Genomic DNA, 25214 nt, shown 5'->3' with positions numbered 1-25214 from the left:
TAGAGTAAGCTTTTGCTTTAGAAGGTAGATGAGCATATCGCATTTTGCTTGGTATATTTTATATTAAACAAACCAGGTCTTCAATATTTTTTATATTTATTATCATCTAAACTTTACCTATTTCCAATACTGACTTGTGGTATTAGTTTCCTAAATTAATATATTTAGATATAATATAATTATCACAATTTAAAAGTATTTTACATATTGCTTCTCTTTATTATTGACATAACTATGTACACAGATCTAAATAAACTGTTTTGTATTTTACAAGTTTTAAATTAAATGAAAATCATATTGAATGAGGATTATGATATTTCATAAATATTATGAGGTACTTATTACTCTTTATATCCAACACGGCACGAACGGATTTCGCAGGTTTTATGAAAAAAAACTGAACACAATTTCCAGATCACAATTTCCTAAGATGTCAATTCTTAGTTTTTTGGCCATTGTGATTACAGAGTATATGATAAGTAGCTTTGAGTTCTCTACAGAATCTGTAATTATCACTCAAGTTCATCATCATCAACATCAACAGTCGCTAATGCACATAAGTGACTCGCTACTACTTTTACGTAGGACAGGTACTTTACTAAAAGTTCATTTTTATCTGTATTTTGATATACATCAAATTAAATTATGATTATTTTTCTCAATCTTAGGAATGTTAATTTTAGGATCAACAAACCTTGTGCCACTCGCTTCCAGGACAGCAACTTTAGTATTTTTATTGAAAGACACGCTTCAATTTTTGGCTTTCTTCGTTTTAGATTCATTATTCACACCATTAGTCTCTTTTAGTGCTCCAAGATTAAAATTCCACAAATTTTCACCTTTATTATTTATACTGTCATATATTCATAAATCAAGTTTGGAATAGAGAAAAAGTTTTTCTAATTTTGGTGAGTTGTTACAGTGCCGACTCGACAACAAGTATTGGGTTGATTTGTTATGTATCCATTTCGACGATCGGCGTGATCTATCGCGTTGATTCACCGGTTATAATTTGTTCTCAGATGGACGTCCAGGATATGTACCATAACTGTTAATTGGTATATTTACATTATCATCCATCACTGTATTCTGTTCAAACACAATTTCAGTCTCGTTAGGGTACTATGTAAGTATATCACTAAATTTTTTTACACGTGGTTTACGTGTTTGACCTAATATGCGTCTACTGTGGGGAGGGTTTGCATTATTGATACTTTTATTTAGATTGAAGTTTCCGTCAACTTTTACGATCTTTCCAGCGATCTCGTAGTTATTATCTACATTAACGTAAGAAGTTTCATCTATTTCTTTCCGTTTATCTAACGTTTGTTGAGACGCAAGCGACGCCAAAAACATAAGTTTTTTAGATTGTTCGGCAACATGATTGAAGATTGGTTCTATCACTAGAGTCTTTACGTTAGATGTCGTATTTATCATTTCATGTTTGTAAGTCTGATATTGTTCCTGCGCGAATACCGGTTCAACGATTATACATTCACTGTCAGCCACGATGTTGTCTGTAACATTAGGGCTGTCACTCGCAGCGGAATAATTTCGCTCACTCAACAGTTCGACAGCTGACACCATTTTTGTTGTATTTTGTGCAGAAGACCTACAGGGACAGATTTGTATTTCAACATTGGGAATACTTTTGTTTTTATGAAGAATGGATTTTTTTGCGTTTGGTTTCAGTATCTGAGACGATGTACCAAAATTTACTTTGGAAGGATTATAAAAATGTTCCTCTTCATCGATTTTCAGTAACATTTTGTTGAGGAGGTCGAGGGTAAGAAAACCATCATTCACAATTGAAAATTCTTTTCTTGGTTTCTTTTTGGACGAAATACTGGTTTCTTTTTCTTTACATAACAGGGTTGAATTGGGTTCTGGAGTTGTTATGCTTTCATTATTAGTTCGCACGGTAAGGGGAGGCACTTCAATTGTCAGCCAACTTTGATTTGAGCAAGGTACTTCTGTTATATCTGGTTGATTGATCTTCCTGTTTATCTCCATCGCATCACCACAACTTTTTTGTGTTAAATTCGATGTGTAACATTTAGATAGCGGCATTAAATGATCAGGATTGACTAAACGAATATTTGCTGAGCTTCTGGAAGCGATTGTTGATGGAACTCGCGTCGCAGTGTCGCTAACGGCGCCGCGGTCTGGAACATTCGAGTTCAGTTGGTCGCAGTCCTTCAAGTACACTGTACCGTTGAACAGTTTGGATTCAATCGCCTTCATTACATCAACAGTGATCGGCCTGCAAGCATTGAGCAGTACCCTGTTACGCGGCGAACTTAAGAATGCATCCGTTAACCTTTTCAACTTCTTGTTAAAGTCCGGATTCTTGCAAAGCTGTGTAGGATCATACGAACGATTTCGGGGTTTATGAAATAAGTGACTAGACATTTTCACTCTCAAACTATCGTCTATTCTATTCTCATTTTTTTCAGCAGTTTTACTTTCAACGAACAAATCGTTGTTTATTGTATTGCTAATATCAGAGTTATTTCCAGTCATCACTTTACTGATTTCAGTCGGTCGTTTAGCAGCGATTTCGGAAACGTTCAGTTGTTTTGAGCTTTTGTTATTTATGTCATTACGAGGCGATTCGTTTTTTGACATTTTCTCTTCGCCTTCCTTTAAGACAAATGGTTGCCTGGTAAATTCAGAAGTTTGTGTACTATTTGCATTTTCACAATTTGTATTCGGTAACGTGAATTCATTCTTTATCTGAATAACGTAAGCTGCAATAGTAAATTATTATGAATTAAAAAAAAGGTTTGCCATTATTTTAAACACTGCCAATATTCGATGAGCTCTGAAAAATGTTTATTAATATTAATAAAAAAGAAAACACCCTTCAAATCTTTTGTTTAGAATTGATCGTCCCGATATAACATCTTGTCCTATTACATAAATAACTTTTTTTATTGCTTAGATGGGTGTGTGGACGAGCTCACAGCCCACCTGGTGTTAAGTGGTTACTGGAGCCCATAGACATTTACAACGTAAATGCGACTCCCACATTGAGATATAAATTCTAAGGTCTCAGTATAGTTACAACGGCTGCCCCACCCTTCAAGTCGAAACGCATTACTGCTTCACGGCAGAAATAGGCGGGGTGGTGGTACCCACCCGTGCGGACTCACATGAGGTCCTACCACCAGCATTTACGCAAATTATAATTTGGCGAGTTTGATTGTTATTACACGATGTTATTCCTTCACCGCGGAAGTCGATCGTGAAGGTTTCTGAAGTACGTATTTTATTAGAAAAATTGGTACCCGCCTGCGAGATTCGAACACCGGTCCATCGCTAGATACGAATGCACCGGACGTCTTATCCTTTAGGCCACGACGACTACTATAGATGTATCTACTTTGTATGATAAAAACAAAAAAGTGGAATAAATTAGAAATGGTGTAAATATAAATATCACCTGTATTTACATGGTCCTTTTCAATAGACTGAATTTTGGTATCAGCAAATTCTATTCCATTATCAAAGATATTCAAATGTGATGGCTCTTCTATTTCACATTTCAACATTATATTTGTGTCTTGCAAGCCTCTGTCTTTTATTGCATTAGAAACATTGCTAGTTGCATCGTCTTGGTGAAATTCAATTTCATTTCCTCTCATTGATTCATCTTCAACTACTTTTGTAGCTGTTGGTTCTGTACTTACTTGAGAATCATGCAAATTTATAATTTTACTTAACATATCGACATTGCCGTAGACACCAGCAATTTTCGGTACTATATCCATATTAAATTTGGCTTCTGTTTCATTTGAATTTTGGGTCGTGTCGCGAAGGTGATCAAGAATGGGAGAAATATTTCTATATTTTTCGGTCTTTACCACATCTTCACCAGACACATTATTGCATGTTTCATTTTCGATCATTTTTCCTGTTTTACCAGTGTGTAATGGTATTTTGGTATTTTGTAATGAGTCAATCAGATCTTCAAAATCTCTAGGTTCGGATTTTATTTCAATAATAATTCCATTGGTTTCAGTGTTCTCTTCGCTTCTTCTCCCGTGCTCCCTTGTTTCGCTGTCCAAATCTTGGTCCACATCTATCGTTTCTATGAAAGGTTCAACGACTTCTAAGTCTGGTTTAGATTCTGGAAGAAAAAATTAGAATGTTAGTTGGTATTTTGTAATTGATTGTTATTTGGTTTTAAGAGTCTACAATTTCCCGTGCGTCTGGTCTTTGCAATCACCATCAATAAATCGTAGTTGCAAGTTTGCGGAATCAACTTGAGTTTCCCCGTCTGGCTTATAGGTCGCGTGTTCGCGAGTCCGAAAACCATAATCTTTATAAATTTACGCAAAAAAATATGGTATATCAAAAAGCTTTAAATTTATTAAGTGTAGAACAGTGTTGCTTTTAATTATGTAGATAAAAAAAGTTATATGATATTTTATACAAAATATATTATGTAGGTGATACGAAGTTCACAGAGTCATCTAGTTGAATATATAATGAAGTGTAAATAAACTTGCCAGTGTCTATCGGAGATTCCGCGTTGCTCATCCAATTATTCCTTTCCTGTGAATTAAAATTAAACTGATAAGATCCGTACATGTAATATTGTTTGTTACTAATACCGCTCATGTCTCAGCCAGCCAATACAGAGGTCGCTATGAGTTTAGTTATTAATAAATAAAATGTACCACTTTATCAGATTATTTTGATCTATGTGACATATGTGACATAAGTAGATGCAAAAATTGTGCAGACAGTATATAGAGAATACAAACAAATTTTATCGTTCAAGTGATACTTAATGGTAAGCGGTTTTAAAAATTTAGGTTAAGAGCAGTGACTGGGCGCGAAAATCCAATTAAAAGCGAAGTTAAATAGTACATGAAGTGTAATAAATAAATAAATAAATAAATGTTAAATAAGTATACGACGCGGATGTCTTTAACACCATAATTTAAACAATATTGTTACGCCGGTAAGAGTAACGCCATCTGTCGTTGAATAGTAGTAATGAAGATCAAAAGAACTAGTAATATCGAGAACACTCGAGAAGTGTAATGCCATCTATTATCAAATAGCGGAAACAAATATCGAACTGACCCGTCCCATCTGGAATGTTCTCGATAATTGTAGAGTTTTCGTATCTACAGTAGAAGCGTTGCAAAGATGACACGAAGCAGTTAGTAATCGGTTTTACTCGAAACGAAACAGCGAACGGATCATCATGTGCTTAGTTCGAGTATTTTAACGTTCTCGATAGCGTAAGAGTTAACTCAAATTTTTATGGTGCTGGAACGGCTCTAACGGCGCCGCGTGTCTGTTTGTAGTGTTGACCGCGGGGACCCCCCTACTCTGACCGGGTTTTGATCCCGGACGGAGATCGGACGTCGGGTGTAAGAGTGCAGGGGAGTCGTTTAGTGGGTAGGGCCCTAAAATTCCTTGGACCCGCAGTCTGCTCCCAACACCTTGCAGATCGTCAAGTCCCTCATACCCCGCGCTCCCCCTCGGCTCGGGGACCTCGAAGGAGAAACGGCCCCGGCCCGAAAAAAAAAGGCAGCGAAGCGGAAGAAGTGAAGTGCGAATTGTAGTGTCCCTAAGGCGTTTTAATAATTAAAAGTCTATTTAACACTTAAAACGCCTAAAATTATTTGTACTACGGGGGAAGTTTTATTTATCCCGAACCCCAGCGCGTAACAATATTATGTTTTTTTTTATTGCTTAGATGGGTGGACGAGCTCACAGCCCACGTGGTGTTAAGTGGTTACTGGAGCCCATAGACATCCACAACGTAAATGCGCCACCCACCTTGAGATACAAGTTCTAAGGTCTCAAGTATAGTTACAACCTTCTAACCGAAACGCATTACTGCTTCACGACAGAAATAGGCAGGGCGGTGGTACCCACCCGTGCGGACTCACAAGAGGTCCTACCACCAGTAATTACGCAAATTATAATTTTTGCGGGTTTCATTTTTATTACACGATTTTATTCCTTCACCGTGGAAGTCAATCGTGAACATTTGTTGAGTACGTATTTAATTAGAAAAATTGGTACCCGCTTGAGATTCGAACACCGGTGCATCGCTTCAACACGAATGCACCGGACGTCTAACAGCCTGGCCACGGGACATTCGCCGATACGAATATTCGCGCGGTGCGAACGGCGAAGCGTCTAGCGACTAAAATAAGAGCATAGAAATGTACCTAACAAGCCACGCGCACGGGCGACCGGCGAAGCGACCGGCGAAATGTACCGAGCTAATCGCGCGATGCGGCGGGCGAGCAAAACAAATGCATGAATACGGACGGCGCGAGCCACGGAGTCGAGCGGTAGTCGCGGCGAATAGTACAGTGATTAAATGAGTTTAGTTGTTTTCGCCGCGAAAAATTAAAACCGAAATTTTTATATTTTTTATTTATTTTTTATTTTATATTTTTAAAGTCGTCGTGGCCTAACGGACGTCCGGTGCAATCGTGTTGAGCGATGCACCGGTGTTCGAATATCAGGCGGGTACCAATTTTTGTAATGAAATACGTACTCAACAAATGTTCACGATTGATTTCCACGGTGAAGGAATAACATCGTGTAATAAAAATGAAATCCTCAAAATTATAATTTGCGTAATTACTGGTGGTAGGACCTCTTGTGAGTCCACACGGGTGGGTACTACCACCCTGCCTATTTCTGCCGTGAAGTAGTAATGCGTTTCGGTTTGAAGGGTGAGGCAGCCATTATAACTATACTTGAGACCTTAGAACTTATATCTCAAGGTGGGTGGCGCATTTACGTTGTGGATGTCTATGGGCTCCAGTAACCACTTAACACAAGGTGGGCTGTGAGCTCGTCCACCCATCTAAGCAATAAAAAAAAAATAGCTGAAATACTAGCTAGACCAGCTATTTGGAAGTCTAGCCACCCAAAGTATTTCTCGTACTTCTTGTGGAATTCTCCATCTATAGGTACACTCCGATTCTTATTCAAATCATGTACTTGCAGATAAGCACATAAAAAAAAAAAAAAAAAAAATTTACTTCACAATCTTTTCCAAATAATAGGTCCTGAACCAAAAAACTATTAATTTGTAAGCAATATCGAGATAATTTCGATATAGACATTTCGCTGTCGGACTTCCTTACTAGTCGCGGCGGCGAACGTGAGTACCCCTGGCCTGCAAACGGTGCTGCGCGAATGGTCGCCTCGTCCACCGCTTCGCTGTTCGCACCGCCGATCCCCGTGGCCAGGCCGTAACAGACACAGTTAACAACAGATATGTACTAAGATTTCGGACTTACCAAGTCTTCAGACATTACTACAAGTCTGTTCTCGATCAGTTCTCGCCATTCCGGAAACGCACTCGTTATTATTGACGGGTATCTGGAATAGAACATTCCAGTGATTGCCCGAGGACCACCATTATTGCAGTCGCACCTTAACATAGACAATGCCGGGGACATAGCCAATCCTTGTGCACTCGTTTGAAAATCAACGCATTTAGATAAATAGATAAATATTTACAACTATCACGCCACATTAACTGGTCCCGTGATAAGTTCGTAAAGAACTTGTGTTACAGGTACCAGATAACGGAAATAAATGTAAGATTTTTATTATACACATACATAATATATTTAATATACATCCATAACCCTTTTTTTTTTTTTTAACGCTGGTGAATCCATTTACGGATACCCGGTCGAGAGGGGTACATCCATAACCCTGGAAAAGACATTTATATTTATCATTCAAATTCAAATATCTTCCCTTGGCGGGATTCGAACCCGCGACCCCTTTATGTAGTGACTATGTCACTTACCACTACACAAGAAGGCCGTTATTTGAGGTGAGTTAGCTTCAGAGATTCATGTATTGGGGCAATAATGAGCACTAGATACAGTTGCAGGTGTTAGGAATCAACTCTTCTAATAGTGGGACATTAAAGATAATTAAACGGTTCCTTCGAAAACTTATGGAAATTACGGTACAACACATGACATAAACAACATCTCTGTCCACACCTACGTGTGAGCTACTAATATCTTCAAACGTTATGTGTGATAAGGAACTTTTTTTATTTTATTTTTATTGCTTAGACGGTTGGACGAGCTCACAGCCCACCTGATGTTAAGTGGTTACTGGAGCCCATAGACATCTGAAACGTAAATGCGCCACCCACCTTGAGATATAAGTTGTAAGGTCTCAGTATAGTTACAACGGCTGCCCCACCCTTCAAACCGAAACGCATTACTGCTTCACGGCAGAAATAGGCAGGGCGGTGGTACCCACCCGCGCGGACTCACAACAGGTCCTACCTCCAGTAATAAATCGTCAACATATTTCCCTATAAATTTAAGAAACACAATAAATAACAATGGCAACATTCCCGCTATCTATTGGCGGGGGGAACGCGAGACTTGAAGTTATGTTAATCACTACATTGTATAAAACAAAGTCGCTTTCTCTGTCCCTATATCCCTATGTATGCTTAAATCTTTAAAACTACGCAAAAAAAACACATCCAAATGGATGTGGTTTTTTTTATAGATAGAGTGATTGAAGAGGAAGGTTTATATGTATAACTAGCTGACCCGGCAGACTTCGTAGTGCCTCAATCGATAAATAAAAGACAAAAGGAATCCGTCCGATGGGGGGGACATCAAAGGAAAAACAAAGTTGTTATTTTTATTTAATTCCCAGCATTTTCATTCATTTATTTACCTTTTAAACCTTCTCTGGATTTCCACAAATAATTCAAGACCAAAATTAGCCAAATCGGTCCAGCCGTTCTCGAGTTTTAGCGAGACTAACGAACAGCAATTCATTTTTATATATAGAGAAGAAGAAGATAACATCCATTAAATAGTGGAGAAATACTGTTATTTTTGAGGTTTCTAATGTGATGTCGTAAATAAACAATAATAAAATTTCATGTTTCCGAAGCGAAGCGAGGGCGGGTCGCTAGTTGTTAATTGTTAATTGTTATTAATAATTAATAATTTTTTAATTAATTAATTAATTAATTAATAAATATAAAGAGGAAAGATTTGTTTGTTTGTTTGTTTCGAATAGGCTCCGAAACTACTGGACCGATTTGAAAAATTCTTTTTCCATTAGAAGCCGACATTGTCCCTGATGAACATAGGCTACTTTTTTAAATTATTTTTTTTTGGTTTCATGTGTGTTTTAATGTTTCCGAAGCGAAGCGAGGGCGGGTCGCTAGTTGTTAATATAATGTTTCTTTTATTACTTTAGATTACTTTCTTGCTTGCCTATTACTGTCTATTACGCATTTAACTTTAAAATAATACTCACTCAACTCTCATACAAATCAATATCTTTCAAACCCCCAATCGTTGATGAAGACAAATTCTCCCCCTAAAACGTATGTTTTAATTTCGAAATGAACTTTGAAGATGTTTACTTACTTCCGGGCAACAGCTCTCTGTAATTTGGTTGGTCTTTGTATAGACTCGGCCGACGAAGGAGAGTTCTCGCGGGAGGCGTACCAGTACTCATATAGCGATTCCCTGGTCACCTCCTTCAGCTGATACCAACGCTTCTGCAGTAGCATCGGTGAGCACTGATGACCCCTGTAAAGGAACGATTCATTTAAGGAATACAATTATACGGTTACAGCGAGCAGGTATGTAAAATGTCAGAAACTGTTATATTTTGGGCACTTTAAGGCATGGTAATATTCGCTAAAAATTCTGCAAGACTCAGTTCCTCAGCTCTGTCTCAGATCACCTGGTCTTTTTTATTTATTGCTTATATGGGTGGACTAGCTCACAGCCCACCTGGTGTTAAGTGGTTACTGAAGCCCATAGACAACTACAACGTGAATGGGCCACCCATCTTGAGATGTAAGTTTTAAGGTCTCAAGTATAATTACAACGGCTGCCCCGCCCTTCAAACCGAAACGCATTACTGCTTCACAGCAGAAATAGGCGGGGGGGTGGTACCTACCCGCGCGGACTCACAAGAGGTCCTACCACCAGTAAACCAGTGGTCTACTCCTATACGAGTGTTGCGACTCACGGTTCAAGGTGAGTGCAGGCATTGCGGTAGGCAGCGGCTTGGCTCTGCCCCTGGCATTGCTGAAGTCCATGGGCGACGGTCACCACTCACCATCAGGTGGGCCGTATGCTCGTCTGTCTACAAGGTCAATAAAAAAAAATTACATTCCATCCACGTACTTCTAGTTATATCTTAACGCCACGTGTTTCATGGGCTCGTTCCTTCATCTATGCAATTGAAAATAATTACCTCGAGTTGTAGAGGGCGGTGGCCGCAGTCCAGGCGCCGGCCAGACTGTCTCCGGACCTGTCCTCTATGTCAAACTTCGTCACCAGCTCGAAGAGATCAATCAACGGCTGACGATCCTGAGTTTGACATCTCATAACATCCTGAAAGTGAGATATCACGACGTTCTATTGCTTGAATGGGAATGTGTCGTCGAAGCCCATAGACATCACAGCATCAATACCGCTACCCACTTAGAGACACGAGATCGTAGTCTCTATTATATTATTTAACGACTGACCCATCATTCAACTGAACGCATGCTTGTGCTTTGAGACACAAATCGGCAGATTTTATTATTATTATTATTGCCCTTGTAGGCAGACGAGCATACGGCCCACCTGATGATGAGTGGTTACCGTCGCCCATGGACTTCAGCAATGCCAGGGGCAGAGTCAAACCGCTGCCTACCGCTGATGTTTGGAATGGTGTTGTTACCAACCCGTGCTGGCTCACATTCAGTAAAGGCCTCTCGTCGCCATTCAGTAAAGGTCGGTTAGCCTTTTGCACCGAAATACTCAAAGAACGTTACTGAAAATTCTCCTATTTCAATACTTAAAATCCACTTTTACAACACGTATTTCTTCAAAGTGCCTATAGTACGAATTTAATTTTTAATTTTTAATTTTATTTTTATTTATTTATGTACACACAGAAAAAAAAGACATAGTACAGAGTAATAGGAAAATTATGTACAAAGGCACATGTATGTTAATGGCAAGTAATGGCGCGTTAGTTATTTAAATAAATAAAAAAATTATATTCAAATGTTTTCGATTCAAAACGTTCCTTTTTATAATAATTAATTTACTACATAAACTCTTAAATCATGACCTAGAATACTATTTACATATTTAACAAATTGAGAAATAACGCAGATGGCATCGACAATATAATATTAACCAATGATCCTCACACTAGGCATAGTCTGTATCGTGAGTAGCAAAATACGATTTACTATGTATATAATCGACCTCAAAACGACATCATTATTATTAATAATTATTACACTCGAAAACATGCCTTACAAGATTTGACATATAATAAAAAAATTTGAATATGGAATTGTATTTATTTTATTTATTTATTTATACTTATTGTACACAAAAAGAAAATACAATAAAAAACAGATTTAAAGAATGTCTAAATATTATGTATGTACAAAGGCGAGCTTAACTTCATGAGTTTTCTTCCAGCAAAACCATTAGCAGAGAGAAATACGATGTATAAGGGGGGAATAGTGTAGTATATAAAAGGAATTAAAGCATGATTTTTAAACTAAGGTTTAAAAAAAAAAGAAAAAATCTAGTATAAAATGAAAAATATATATAAATAAACATACATAAAACATTAACATTAATTTTAATTATAATTGTAATAATAATGTAATTTGTTTTTATGATATTCGCCCAACTTACTCTTTCGATAAGGTCTATTTTCTCGTGGACGAGAGCAAAGTCGAATAATAGCCAATCCGCCTGGGACATTCGATCGTTAGCCGGCAAGTTTTCATTCTTATCTTCTGCCGCGTAAAGCTTCTTCAGTTTGTTCAGTACTACGGTTTTCATGTGGTCCCTGTTAACAAATTGCTAAGAACGTTAGATGTCCGTGGGTGTCCCAACCAGATCTACAGTAGGCGTGCGAGTTCATGTCCATCCTGAGGAATGCGGTAGTGCTGTGACCTAGTTAATTATGATAATGTCGATAATAACTACCGATTTAGTCAACAGAGACAAAAATATTTTTTAAATTCCAATTCAATCACTATCAAATGAAAAGACAACCGACAGATCAGAGTCGAAATCAGTATGTATCTTTTTTCAGTAGGTTTTTTTCTATCTGAACTTGATGGAAGCGGAGTAGTCATGGTTAAATAACACAATAGCGTTAGCGTAAAATTTCGATATCGATAAGCACGCGTGACAACCGTCAAGGACAACACTCAGCGTCAGACAAATGCGGGGAGGCGGGCGAAGGTGGGGGCGAGCTGTCCCCTGCGCGTCGCCTCTGGCCCCGATGGACATCAACTCGTGCGCATACAGTAGACACCGCAGGATTCTCTTGCGCAAATACTTTTACGGATCCAAATCAATAAGTCAATAAAGGAACAACAAGGCTCGCAATCTGTTACAGTGTTGTAAGCGAGGTTTTTATTTAAATATATATTTTTTTGGTGGTAATTCAAGTGCTGTGTGCTTAGTGTAAGCAGCGCCCTTATCGGCAAACGTTCCAACTCCATACAAATTCGAGTTAACTTTTACGCTATCGAGAACGTTAAAAAACTCGCACTAAGAAAACCGTTTCGTGCCTTGTTCTAATACCAGTCACTCACATTCGCACGAATACGCAAACCCGCAAGTGTAGGACGTCATTTGCAAATGATTATGCAAAGTTTTCGCTGCATTTGTGGTTTTCCAAGCCGCGTCGGTTTTTTAACAGACATCAAAGCGCGCGAACCGCGATCCTTCGCGTAGTCTCCCACGTATACGTGTGACCAGTTGCGCCCAGGATTGCGAAGGCAACGGAAGTTTAGCTATTTTCATAGATCGTGACGTCTACTGTGTAGCGTATCTTCATCAAAAAGAAATCCCATAAAAACAGCATGGTTGTTAATGATGCCTGGGAAAGAATTCAAAACTCTTTTTCTCTTCAATGCTCTATTGACGAATTAAAAAGGAGGAAAAATTCGTGAGACATTCGTAAACAAGTGTAGGAGGAAGCGCAAACGGGTTCGCAAATTGAGTACCGAACCCATTTGCACAGCCGCTAAGTTTGCGAATGAATGTTTGACGGCCCTTCACATGAGTGGCCGGCATAATGATAGCTACCGCGACAGTCGACTGGTACAGCTTTATCACTAGTACACAATCCGCAATCACTTACCACAGCAATTTGTTGCTTTCGAGGTGCGTCTTCATATTCGCCCAGATTTCGCTATCCGGTTTCATTCCGTGTATCAATTCTGAAGCCAACGACCGAATCATTCGACATTTGCAGCTGTCCAATATAGTATTATTCTGGATATCTAATTGAAAATTTATTATTTTAATAACATACTAATGTGGGAAACGGAACGTTTAGAGTGAAAGGGATGAATGTATGAGAAAGAAAGGGACGGAGAAAAGAAGAAAAGATGGCGATCGGGCAATAAGTGTGTGAACATTTTACGTGTGTGATATTAAATTTTGTTACTTTTCAAAAAAACTGTTATTTACTTTGAGCGAATCCCACACTTAATATTAAATTTACCGGTAAAATTGAAAGATTTCAAATCAAGATCATACAATACGAAAACAATAATAATGCGAAATTACAAAATGTCGTTCACATCGCACGAAAAGCGATCTCTTCCAATAAACTATTGATCTATAGTAAAAGCGCAGTGAGAAAAGTCTAAGGTGGACTTTTTTTTTTTTTTTTTGATTGAAGGATTACTGGTGGCCCGGAGGCCTTTCCAGTTTCACCAGGACAGGTGGGCGAGCAAAGGCTCAGCCAGGAGGGGTGGGATTTGCTAACAGCTACCCGAGCGCCTCCGAAGGAGACCTAACAACTCAAGAGTAGCTGCTTCGCGAATGAATCTACTACCGGATCGGAATCGCGACCCGCTGAGAAGATCCGGCGAGAAACTCAGCGAGCTGATTCATGGGTTAGGTTGCACGGCGAACTCTTTGTCGAGTTCGACGAGTACGGTTACCGATAAGGTGGACTGCTATGCAAGGTGCAATTAACATTAGGTTCAATTATATTTCTTGTAAATTAATGAAATTGTAAGCTAGTAGTTAGTACTTATATCTATAATATAAATATAGGTATGTATCTACTATATAAATACACACAATATATAAATTAATATTATACAAAACACAAATTTTGCAAAATAATTGATTAAATAAACTATGGAATATATAAATATCATGGTTATGTTACAGATTATAATTAATACTTATTATATATGCTTACAAAATTCAGTGCATCAAATCAGTGTATACATAAGCGAAAAGATACATCTATTCCATTCTATTTCCTAATATATTTCTAATGCCTAACGTATTAATTTAAACTATTGGTAATAATAGCTGGATCCCATACAAAGATGTAATTGGCAGTTCCACGAATATTTTTTATTAACATATTCTGTAAATGACAATGATATATTATTATATACACTGTACGCTTTTTAGACAAAAAAATGCGGCCGCGGCGTAAGGCGTCCAATATATCGTATAGTGACTTCGATCAATAATACTACTAGATTCCCGATTAGCGCTTCAAAAACGGCCCGAAAAATAAGACCACAAATAAATTTGTGGTCTTATTTCAAATTAGTATGGTCCAATCATAGCCAACACTAAGACGTCAAAACGCTGCACTGCGCGTTCAAAAACTGAGTAAAAAACCACCGTAACACCAAGGTTTTGGAAGGAATATCTTTTTTTGTAAGTTTATATTATTAAGTGTTTTTCATAAAATAATAAACACAATTTACGAATAATTGTTTGGCCAATGTTTGCAACAAGGCGCCAACTATTGTAACAAACATCACCTATTCTTGAACAGGGAATGCATAGAGTAGTTTTGTTATTTTATAATGTTATTTTTGTTTGTAGATTTCCTAGTAGCCCCTTGTCGCTGTGCACAATGGATATATATTGTCGCGAAAGAAAGAGGAGAAGAAATATAGAACCCTTATAAAAATTCTAGAATTGTTCAATGGTGGTGGCAAATCAATGCAAAAAAGTATTATAAAAAAATAATATAAAAATGACTTCTAAAAGACAGCTTTATAACAAACTGAATCTGTTTAAAGGTAATTAAACCTACATTATTGTTTTAATTACTTCTGTATAAAGAATACGTGGAAAACATGTTTCGTGTTTCCTTTCATATTTTTTAAGTTATTCAATTTTAATTTTTTATTACCTATTTGTTGTAATAGCGGCAATGTAAAATATTATCTACTACTTTTTTGAATCGGTCAAAAATAGTTGCGACCATACAAAACAAACCTAAAACAAATATATTCTGCAACTCTATGTCTTTCAATACTTGCTGTGTTCTGAGCATTGAAATGTAATACCAAGATCTACATCTAATTCCACAATACAATAAGCACGAAATTTTAAACAAATATTTTTAACCTTATAACTTAGACTTTATGTATCATTTTAGAATAAATATTTTTGTACTGATGACTTTTTATGTTCAAGTGACATTTTAAATTTATTCCATAATATTCTTTCTCTGACGAAAGGACCTAAATACATATATTTTGCAATGGTAATTAAACTTTATGTTAAATTATTATGGTTTATAATAAACTGAAGTCGTTAACATTATTAAACTTTTTTCTAAGAAATGAAGATGTTTTCGTGTCTGCAAACGTGTCCACTCGAGCGTCTTATTTTTGTTCCTGATCCTTAATCAAAGACCAGCCAGTTAAAGCTCCTAAAAAGGTTACAGACCGTAGTTTGTGTTCAATTAATTTTCTAAAATATCATTATCAATCTTTCCGTGCACTCTTAGTGAAAATGTTTTACATTAGATAAATTTACTCTTAAGGAAGAAGAATTCCGATTGTAAAGAGTCAGTACCTTATACGTATAAAGGATAAAGCGCATGGTATATTCACATGAAGTTTTATTTATTTATTTTTATAGCTTAGATGGTTAATCAAGGCAATAAAAAATCAAAGGCCTGGAGAAACACAGTTTTAGAAAGTAAAGTGAAAATAAATGTATTAAAGTATGTAATAAAGTGTAGCATAGCTTGTTATTTCCACGCAATAACTCATTTCAGTGCACCATATTTAAATAACTAAATATTTAAAACATTACCCATTAAGAAACTCAAGAATGAGAAATGCATCCGTTTTATGAGTGCCAGAAACTGACACATTAGACGAGAAAAGTACAGCCAGAAAGCCAAATATCTTGAACAAAGACTTTGATTCTAACGAAGAAATAAAAATAAAAAATACAATAAGTACTAATGTAATAAGCACTGATCAAGACCCCTAAGCTCTGAATCTGTACTGAATTACCACCTCAGGTAAAACAAAAATTCTACAGAGTAATGGGACTGTTTAATGATACACAGCAAACTTTATAGAAGTCAGGTAAATGAAGTGTTCATTCTAGAACATAATGGTTGTATGAAAAAAAATAGTCTCTTGAAATGCATAGAGCAGTTGCAGGTAGTAGTTGAAGTGTAAATTTATCAGTGTGATAGTAATATGGAAATATTGGGATAAAAATTTCCAAAAATCCCTCAATATACTTCCCATGAAAAATCTGTACAATACACAGAGTTTCAAAGTATCTGCCTTGACAAATAGGCTTCAGGATGCGAGCAATGTAGTAAAATGTATTTCTTAAATAGTCTTAAGCTTAGAAAAACATATTGATAGTAGATGTGCTAGATGGTGATAGAAGATATAAAACAATTACAATGACACAAAGCAAAGTGGTTACTACCAGCCATGCTAATCAGAAGTGACAAAGGAAAGCCAGCCTCTGAGGAGTCACTTCAGATGGATCTACACCTCTCATCAACAACTAAACTAAAAGTTTATTGAATTAAATGTATTTAAAATACTTATCGAAATAATTGCAAAAAATTCTAAACATTTTAGTCAATGTATCATTGAATTAAATTTGATTTGATTAAGCTTTGATTTACAATAACGAAACACAAAAATCAATCTAAAGTTTCTACAATATTAACTGTGGAACAGCCCAGTTCAATCTTGGAACTCAGATGCTTTTTATTTACTTTGCTTGTTTCATTGAACTATAGTTTGGGATTTTTCTTAATAGTTAATCTAGCTACTTAAGCTAAAGCTTAAGCTAAAGCTACTTAGAGATACAGTTAACGGACCCCTGACTTTAATTTTTTTTTTAAAGTACATAAGTTTTGTTATTGTTTCAGAATAAATAAGTTCGAGTTTCTATTCAAATAAATACTTACGAACAATTGACTGTTCTTTACTACTCTGCAATTTACTTTCTTCTAGAGCTTCTTGTATTACTGTCAATATTTGGTTTGTGACAGCAGTGATATGAGATAAATATTTTGATGGCTTAGTTTTTACTCTATCAGTTTGACAATGAAATTTCGAAGGAAGACATCCAGGTTTCAGAGTAATTTTTTTTACATAGCCCATTACATGATATCGCATGTAGTTTTCCATGTCGTTTGGCAGCTAAAATACAAATAATTCAGCACTTGTAATAATAACCTACAAATATCGTACGTAAATATTTATTATTTAGGTCTTGCCGATATATATTTTCATGAACTCAATTGACTACAGCATCAGTGGTCATAATACTCAAAATTAATAGAGGAGGTCATTCATAAGATGAATTCAACACTTACATCGAAATGATCTTCACAAAAGTAGACAGGTGAAGTCACAGACATATTTTGATGGTTTCGCCTTGCTAGGTCTAACCATTTTCTTCTTATATCTGCTTTACGTGGTACATCAATGAATAATTTATTTGGAGAAGATTTAGAAGTATTCCTACATTGGGGCACTACACACCAACGATATTTTTTTCGTTGCATTACGATTAATTTACTTTAGTAGCTTTATTTACATGTTAACTTTCACCGTTTATTATCATTGATTACAGAAATGTTACCCACGAATGACGTCAATACTAGCACGTTCCTGCGTCACATTAGATGGGGTTGCCAGAATATTATTTAATATTCGTACACAGCTAAGCACTGAGACAGGCTATCGCTGACAGCAGTGAAGCAGTGACGTAATGCATGTTAATAATAATACTACTTCAAATTAATGGATGTAGCAAATATTAAAACGGCTGTCGCTAAACAGTACTACTAGTTACTTACGATATTTGTAGGTTATTATTACAAGTGCCTGAATTATTTGTATTTTAGCTGCCAAACGACATGGAAAACTACATGCGATATCATGTAATGGGCTATGTAAAAAAAATTACTCTGAAACCTGGATGTCTTCCTTCGAAATTTCATTGTCAAACTGATAGAGTAAAAACTAAGCCATCAAAATATTTATCTCATATCACTGCTGTCACAAACCAAATATTGACAGTAATACAAGAAGCTCTAGAAGAAAGTAAATTGCAGAGTAGTAAAGAACAGTCAATTGCTCGTAAGTATTTATTTGAATAGAAACTCGAACTTATTTATTCTGAAACAATAACAAAACTTATGTACTTTAAAAAAAAAAATAAAGTCAGGGGTCCGTTAACTGTATCTCTAAGTAGCTTTAGCTTAAGTAGCTAGATTAACTATTAAGAAGGTGGGGGAGCCGTTGTAACTATACTTGAGATCTTAGAACTTATATTTACGCATTTACGTTGTGGATGTCTATGGGCTCCAGTAACCACTTAACACCAGGTGGGCTGTGAGCTCGTCAACCCATCTAAGCAATAAAAGAAAGAAAAAAAGTAAATGTATGCATGTAAATTTGCAGATATTTATAAACTCGATGCGGGCAGCAATGACATCTCAACCTTTTTTTTTGGTCAGGAGGAAATCTCCGGACTTCCGCCCTCCACTGGGGATGGAGGGCGGGGCATGTCAGAGTCGAACTAACTAAAACCTCCTGGCGCTCAACAACCAGCATCCAAACCTCGCATGAGACAGAACTCATGAGAAGGCAAAGGGGTAAAGTGAAGCGTTTAGTGCGGAGCACATCTCTCCCATCACCCTTCCCCTCAGGACGCCGACGGACCGGCGATCGTCGGCACCACGACCACCAGCCCTCTCGGTCGGTAGGCTGTCCAAAGCCCACCTAGATGGCGCCGGTTAGAGTGAGTTATCCTATGGAATACCCCACTGGGCCAGAACCAGCGTGGGTCGAGGATAGCTGGCCTTCCATGCTCTTGCGTAAAACGCGTGCAGATCAGCTTGCACGTCGTCTTCTTAAGACCCCCTCGCCGGTCCCCAGACCGACATGTGAGGGGGACCCGAAACACTTAGTGGGCCAGGGCTTGGGCGAGATCCGCCTCCCTGGCCCCCGCGCGACGGCGGATCTCAAGAAGCTTAAGGTGTTGTGTAAATAATAATCTCACCCTGGCTTGGTACTGATTTCTGGTACCTTCTTAAAACGACGAATTTGGCTTGTATCTACGGATATCGATTTGTTTTTAGATAGGATCTCTACTTCAAGTTATTTTGGTTCAGGTAAGCTTTAATAATTTTCTTAAGTATGTTTTAGGCCTTTTCTTAAAGCATAATGTTAACATCTATACTAATATTATAAAGAGGAAAGATTTGTTTGTTTGTTTGTTTCGAATAGGCTCCGAAGCTACTTTTTTTTTATTTTATTTTTTGGTTTCATGTGTGTTTTAATGTTTCCGAAGCGAAGCGAGGGCGGGTCGCTATTTTTAAATATAGAAATTGTATCCGATGAGGATTAAAAATAATTTATTTATGTTTTTGTTTAATTAAAAATAATTGTTCATTGTATTAATAATAAAAGATTTTGTTAGCCTATCTATGTTTTTTTATTTTTTTTTATTCCATAGGTTAAATCCCGGAATTTTTCCCGTTACTTCCCGCACATTATGGATAAAATGGCAGGTCCATTTTATAACATCTTGACGCAAGTATATAAAATCAATCTACCTACCTACTCCGACCACTAGTCATGACAGGGTGTATGCAAGTTTTGTTGATTGTCACCTTATTACAAAGGGACAATTTACTTCGCTTGCAAATCATCGGATAGAGGCGTCCTAGTATGAAAGCGGTACGGGTCCTTCAATTTGGGCTTTATAAATGTATTAGTAATTTTATATATGTAATAGTTTTGCCCGGGGTGTCGCTTGTATTATAGTCAGAAAGCACTATTTTTAAACGATTTCCAAAAGGTTATCAATTCATCCCGTTTTCTTTTGTAGAACAGGTATGTTGTTATTTTTTACTGCTAATTTGGCTTTCCCGAGTGGTGACCGATATGGAAGAAATACACGAATTTATATTATTAACTCTATTAACAAACTTATTATTGACTCATGCCGATCACTATATCCAGCGTTAGCTGAAATTAATAATAATATTTACCAAAGGAAATTATTCCCCACCTATCAACAGATTTGAAGCAATTATCATCAGAAGCGTTAAGTAGGATTCAGGATAATACGAAGTGATCTATTTCATAGATAATGCCACACATTTTAGATAAATTAAATTTTATAGATATTTTTTTTACTATAACCAACACGTTGATAACGAAGGAATAATTCATGAGAAGCGGCTGAAAAACAGCGCCTATACACGATGGGTGATGTGCGAACTGTCAGCATGGTTCTTCCTGTCAAACACTTTGCAGCGAGGCCTGACGTAGCAAATGGGTTAGAAACTGCCATAATTAGTATCGAAATTAAAATGCTCAATATAAGTTTTTTTTTTTTAAATAGAAATATTAACTTTCGATTCTTATTAGAAACATTAACATCAAAATGGAATTCAAATTTTAAACCAATTTAAAAAATAAAGAAGAGGGGTTAAACATCTATACAAAACATTACATACATGTTGTTTGGAGTTTGAATTACTTTGAATGTTTTTGTAATGGCAGGCAACACTTGTCACATGTGAAGTGACAGTTTTCGAATATCGGAATGTTTCTTTAAATGTTTTATGTTGACTTGTCTGACTGCCTTGACTATAACAGTTGATCGTCTTCTGTAATAACAACTGACTTCTCATCTAGACACGGGCAGTGAAACATCCTAGCGTTATACAAATATAAAATATTGTAAATAGTGCAGTGTTTGTAATATATATTATTATTAACCATGAAGTCAGTGTTTTAAAATAATCCCTAACCTCCAGAGCTCAGTCCCCTTAATTATAGCCGTCTAAGACTACATTTATCTTGTTATTATAAATGACTTCAATTAATAAAAGTAATGGATATACAAAAATTTTCGGGTACTTACTATCATAACTTTTATTATTATGTCCAATTAAGGTACTCTCTTGTACATTATTTATTACATATTTTTGAAAGCCATCTGAAAAAAAAAAATGATTTTCTTTTATTGCTTAGATGGGTGGACGAGCTCACAGCCCATCTGGTGTTAAGTGGTTACTGGAGCCCATAGCCATCTAGAACGTAAATGCGCCACCCACCTTGAGATATAAGTTCTAACGTCTCAAGTATAGTTACAACGGCTGCCCCACCCTTCAAACCAAACCGCATTACTGCTTTACGGTGGAAATAGGCAGGGTGGTGGTACCTACCTGCGCGGACTCTCAAGAGGTCCTACCACCAGTAATTACGCAAATTATAATTTTGCGGGTTTGATTTTTATTACACGATGTAATTCCTTCATCGTGGAAGTCAATCGTGAACACTCGTTAAGTACGTATTTCATTAGGAAAATTGATACTCGCCTGCGGGATTCGAACACCGGTGCATCGCTACATACGAATGCACCGGACGTCTTATCCGTTAGGCCACGACGACTTCAATCTCTATATGTCCGTATATCGATATTTTTTAATAAAAATATTCATATCGATATTGATATTTTCAAAAAATATCGATAATTTATTGCATTTCGGACATCCCTAATATTAATATTATGATGCATGAAGATGATATGATCAGTATTAACGACGAAATTAATTGATTACCAAATGTTCAAATACTTACGATGATCATATTCATGATTTTGTACAGTGGACGCATTATTATGTAGAACATTTAATGTTCGGCGGCGTGCACGGAATTCCCGTACACGTTCCGTTGAACTTTTTGCGACTTTACGAGTATCTGCGACATTCCAAAATTTTGCTATTTTTTTCATATTTTTCTCCTTTTGCCTCTGCCGATATTCACGGCACTTTTCGGCATTAGTTTTCGGCATACTTCCAGAGTTTTGTTGAAACGGTCGACATGCTTATAAAACGGTTTCAGGTGAAAAATACACCACCGCTATTTTACTTTTTTCCTTTCCTGCTTTCTAAGCTTTATTCTCTCGAAAATCCTATGTATGCACATAATATATCTTCTTACTTTTGTTTTTATTTCGTTTAATGCAGATTTCAATCACATCGGTGTTTGAAATGTTTTCATTTCAATAAATTTAAATAAACCTTTTCGTCAATCAGTTCAATTCTTTAGAATTCCATAATTTTACAACCAAGTTTCGAATAAAGAATTTTCTTCATGTTCATATCCCTTAGAGGTACAAATAAGTCTAATATGAACGAAATTTAGAATATTTTTTCATTATACGTCTCACATAAAATGGCCCGTAAGTGGATTCGTGACATCCAGGTGAGGATTTCTGGCGGAAAATATAAAATGACCAAACAAGAGTTGCACACAGCGAGACAAGCGTCATTGTCAGTTACGTTATAACATATTTTATAAAAATATGAAGTTAAACTGCACACTGCATTTATTATGTTATAATATAAACTTTAGTTTAGAGTTTAGAGCATACTGATGGGACAAGCGTAGGTAGGTACCTACTATTTTTATTTCCCACAAGATACACATGTCAAGAAACAGAAGTTGCATACGGGCTGTATGTATAAATAATTATTTTTTACCTCACGTGATCTGTCGCTGGGTAGGTACCAGAGTTGACATCTATAGGGCAGACATGGCAGACAACTCCTCAGGTACAAAGATGTTGCTTAGGTAAACGTCACATGAAAAAAGGCGTCATTGGGCCTTCTGAGTGGGAGCAAATAGACGACTAAATGGCAGTCTTTGGTGAAAAACAAAGTAAAAAACTTTGAGAAGAAACGCTGCTTTGAAATAGATGCGCGACGCAATGAACTGAAAACACGCCCGCCTTCTGCTATCGCTTATAACTATTGTAATAGTGTGCTCACCTGCCCGCAATATGCACTAACGTTTAAGAATAAGATCGGCTATGTTAGCCACACACGAGCACACCGTGACAATTAGAAACGGAGTTGAAGTGGTCGCCGTGGCCGAAATCGGCTAAGGAGAGAGTAGTAGTATGTATAAAAGGCTTATTACACTGGGCTAAATTTAGTCGACTGAATTCAGTGAAGTGTAATAGCATTCAGTAAGCTGGCATACTAAATTCAGTAGCAAGGATGGTTTCTGACTGACTAAATCATTTAGAAGCCTAATTAGAAACACATTTAGGACGGTGTAATCGCATTTAGTTACTTAATGATTTCAGTCGTCCCATAGGTCGCCGTGCGTAAGGACGGTTTAGTTTGTTTTTTACTTCCGAATAAAAAGTATTTATTTCAGTCACCTTTATTTAATGTGCCAGACATTTATAAATAGCCCGACATGTTTCAGGGATATTTTTTGTCAGCAGGGGTTGGGATATTAGAGAACTAAATTTTAGATCTCGATACGAATTTCCTGTTGCAAGAAATCTTAATGTTACAACCAATCTTTATACTGTCGTAGGATTACATATGTAATAGATATACCTATAATAGACTATCGTAGGACTGTATCCTGCTTTTGAACGGTGTCACAAAGTTTAATATTAGGTCAAACGATCTCGAATCCATTCGTAAATAATTTCTGAAGTCTGCTGATACTAAATCACTCATAATGTTCATATATGCTAACTTTCCGCGCAGCAATAAATATTATTCTTCTTTTTTTTTTTTTTTTTATTTCAATTGAGCCGACAGCGAGGGTTACGCTAAGACCAATTTTTTGTTGTCTAGACAATACTGGGGCCATCCTCTTACACACACGACATGTCCAACTTCATCGCGTTTAAACTGACAATTGATTCAGTAACTGAATTAAGAACAGTGAATCAGAAGCTTTTAACTTGCTTCTGAATTCAGTCGACTAAATTTAGCTAAGTGTAATAAGTCTTTTAATATTGCCGCAACAGCACTCTTTGTTAAAAACGTTCCAGATAATTTTGTTATTGTAGTATTCTTTTCAAACATAAAATTTCAATAGTTATTTTACACTCAGGATATTCGCTTCGACCCATTCCATAATTAGCAAAATTTCTTCGTTTCGTATTTGCTCTAGGAACCTCTGACATAATTTAACTGAATGTTTGAAGTCATTGTCATATTGGAAAACAACATATTGGCCAATTAAATTAATTCCAGAAGGAATCGCATTTTACTGTAGCATTTTCAGATAACCTTCTTTATTCAGTTTGCCGTAAACTTTTATCTAATGTTCAGACTTATTGTTACCAAAGCATCCCTAAAGTATTACGCTACCACCCAGATTCTTAATAGTAAGCACAATAGCATACATGTCTGTAAGATCCAAAAATCTGAAATTTGGACTCATCCGTATAAAGGACTTTTCCAGTCTTCTACCATCCAATTTTTGTGCCTATTAGCCCATTCCAGTATATTTTACGCGGCCCGCACCAACTTGAAGCCTCTTCAGGTTATTCAATTCCGATTCTGCAGGATAGCCGTCGGAGCACCATGGTTCCTGAGGAACGTAGACCTCAACGATGACCTGGAGCTCGACTCTGCCAGTAAGTATCTACAATTAGCATCATTGAGCCACTTCGCGAAGGCGGCACGACATGAGAACCCTCTTGTCGTGGCCGCTGGAAACTACATATCCGATCCTGTAGACCGAATGGTAAACAGTCGACGTCACCCAAAGCACGTCATTACGGATCCTCCCAATCCACTAACGGTGCTTTTAGGCACCAGGAGCACCGATCACCGTCCTCGTCGAACCCGTCGCTTCCGACGAAGGGCTCGAGGAGCGAATGAAGCCATAGACACAGCCCACTGAGTTTCTCGCCGGATCTTCTCAGTGGGTCGCGTTTCCGATCCGGTAGTAGATTCTGCGAAGCACTGCTCTTGCTAGGGTCAGTGTTAGCAACACTCCGGTTTGAGCCCCGGGAGCTCACCTACACACGTTAGAGCGAAGCTGAAATAGCCTCTCAAGACTATCAGCATAGGTA

At 37.0% G+C, this 25214-nt stretch overlaps 1 protein-coding gene across 5 annotated transcripts; it reads right to left on the bottom strand.

Moving 5' to 3' along the window:
- Positions 1 to 79: 79 nt before the first annotated feature.
- On the bottom strand, positions 80 to 25005 carry LOC114245082 (uncharacterized). Of its 5 annotated transcripts, none has more exons than XM_089735828.1 (11): positions 21962 to 25003; positions 21243 to 21317; positions 17263 to 17497; positions 13180 to 13258; positions 11715 to 11871; positions 10261 to 10400; positions 9420 to 9584; positions 7290 to 7371; positions 4515 to 4560; positions 3446 to 4132; positions 80 to 2750 (listed from the first exon to the last, which is right to left on the bottom strand). In XM_089735828.1, the coding sequence occupies exons 2-11, from the start codon at positions 21246 to 21248 to the stop codon at positions 1123 to 1125; spliced, it is 3225 nt and encodes a 1074-aa protein (XP_089591954.1). In that variant the 5' UTR covers positions 21249 to 21317; positions 21962 to 25003; the 3' UTR covers positions 80 to 1122. The 5 variants fall into 5 exon arrangements, with proteins under 5 accessions (XP_089591954.1, XP_089591952.1, XP_089591950.1 ...); XM_089735826.1 differs by having other exon boundaries at positions 13180 to 13321; positions 21962 to 25001; XM_089735824.1 differs by lacking the exon at positions 17263 to 17497 and having other exon boundaries at positions 13180 to 13321; positions 21962 to 25005.
- Positions 25006 to 25214: the final 209 nt, after the last annotated feature.

This window comes from Bombyx mandarina, chromosome 20, assembly GCF_030267445.1.
Source record: "Bombyx mandarina strain Sakado chromosome 20, ASM3026744v2".
NCBI classification, from domain to species: Eukaryota; Metazoa; Arthropoda; class Insecta; order Lepidoptera; family Bombycidae; genus Bombyx; species Bombyx mandarina.
Note: the sequence above shows the minus strand (reverse complement) of the source record. Positions and strands in the feature narration are given on the sequence as shown.

What these genes read in the sequence shown, in the direction of transcription:
- LOC114245082 (XM_089735823.1), bottom strand. Translation starts at nt 17,865, where the DNA reads ATGCAACGAAAAAAATATCGTTGGTGTGTAGTGCCCCAATGTAGGAAT. An exon ending in TAAAGAACAGTCAATTGTTC is followed by an intron (nt 13,322 to 17,262) that starts GTAAGTATTTAT and finishes ATTTTCAATTAG; the next exon opens with ATATCCAGAATAATACTATA. An exon ending in TAGTAATGTCTGAAGACTTG is followed by an intron (nt 4,561 to 7,289) that starts GTAAGTCCGAAA and finishes TTTAATTCACAG; the next exon opens with GAAAGGAATAATTGGATGAG.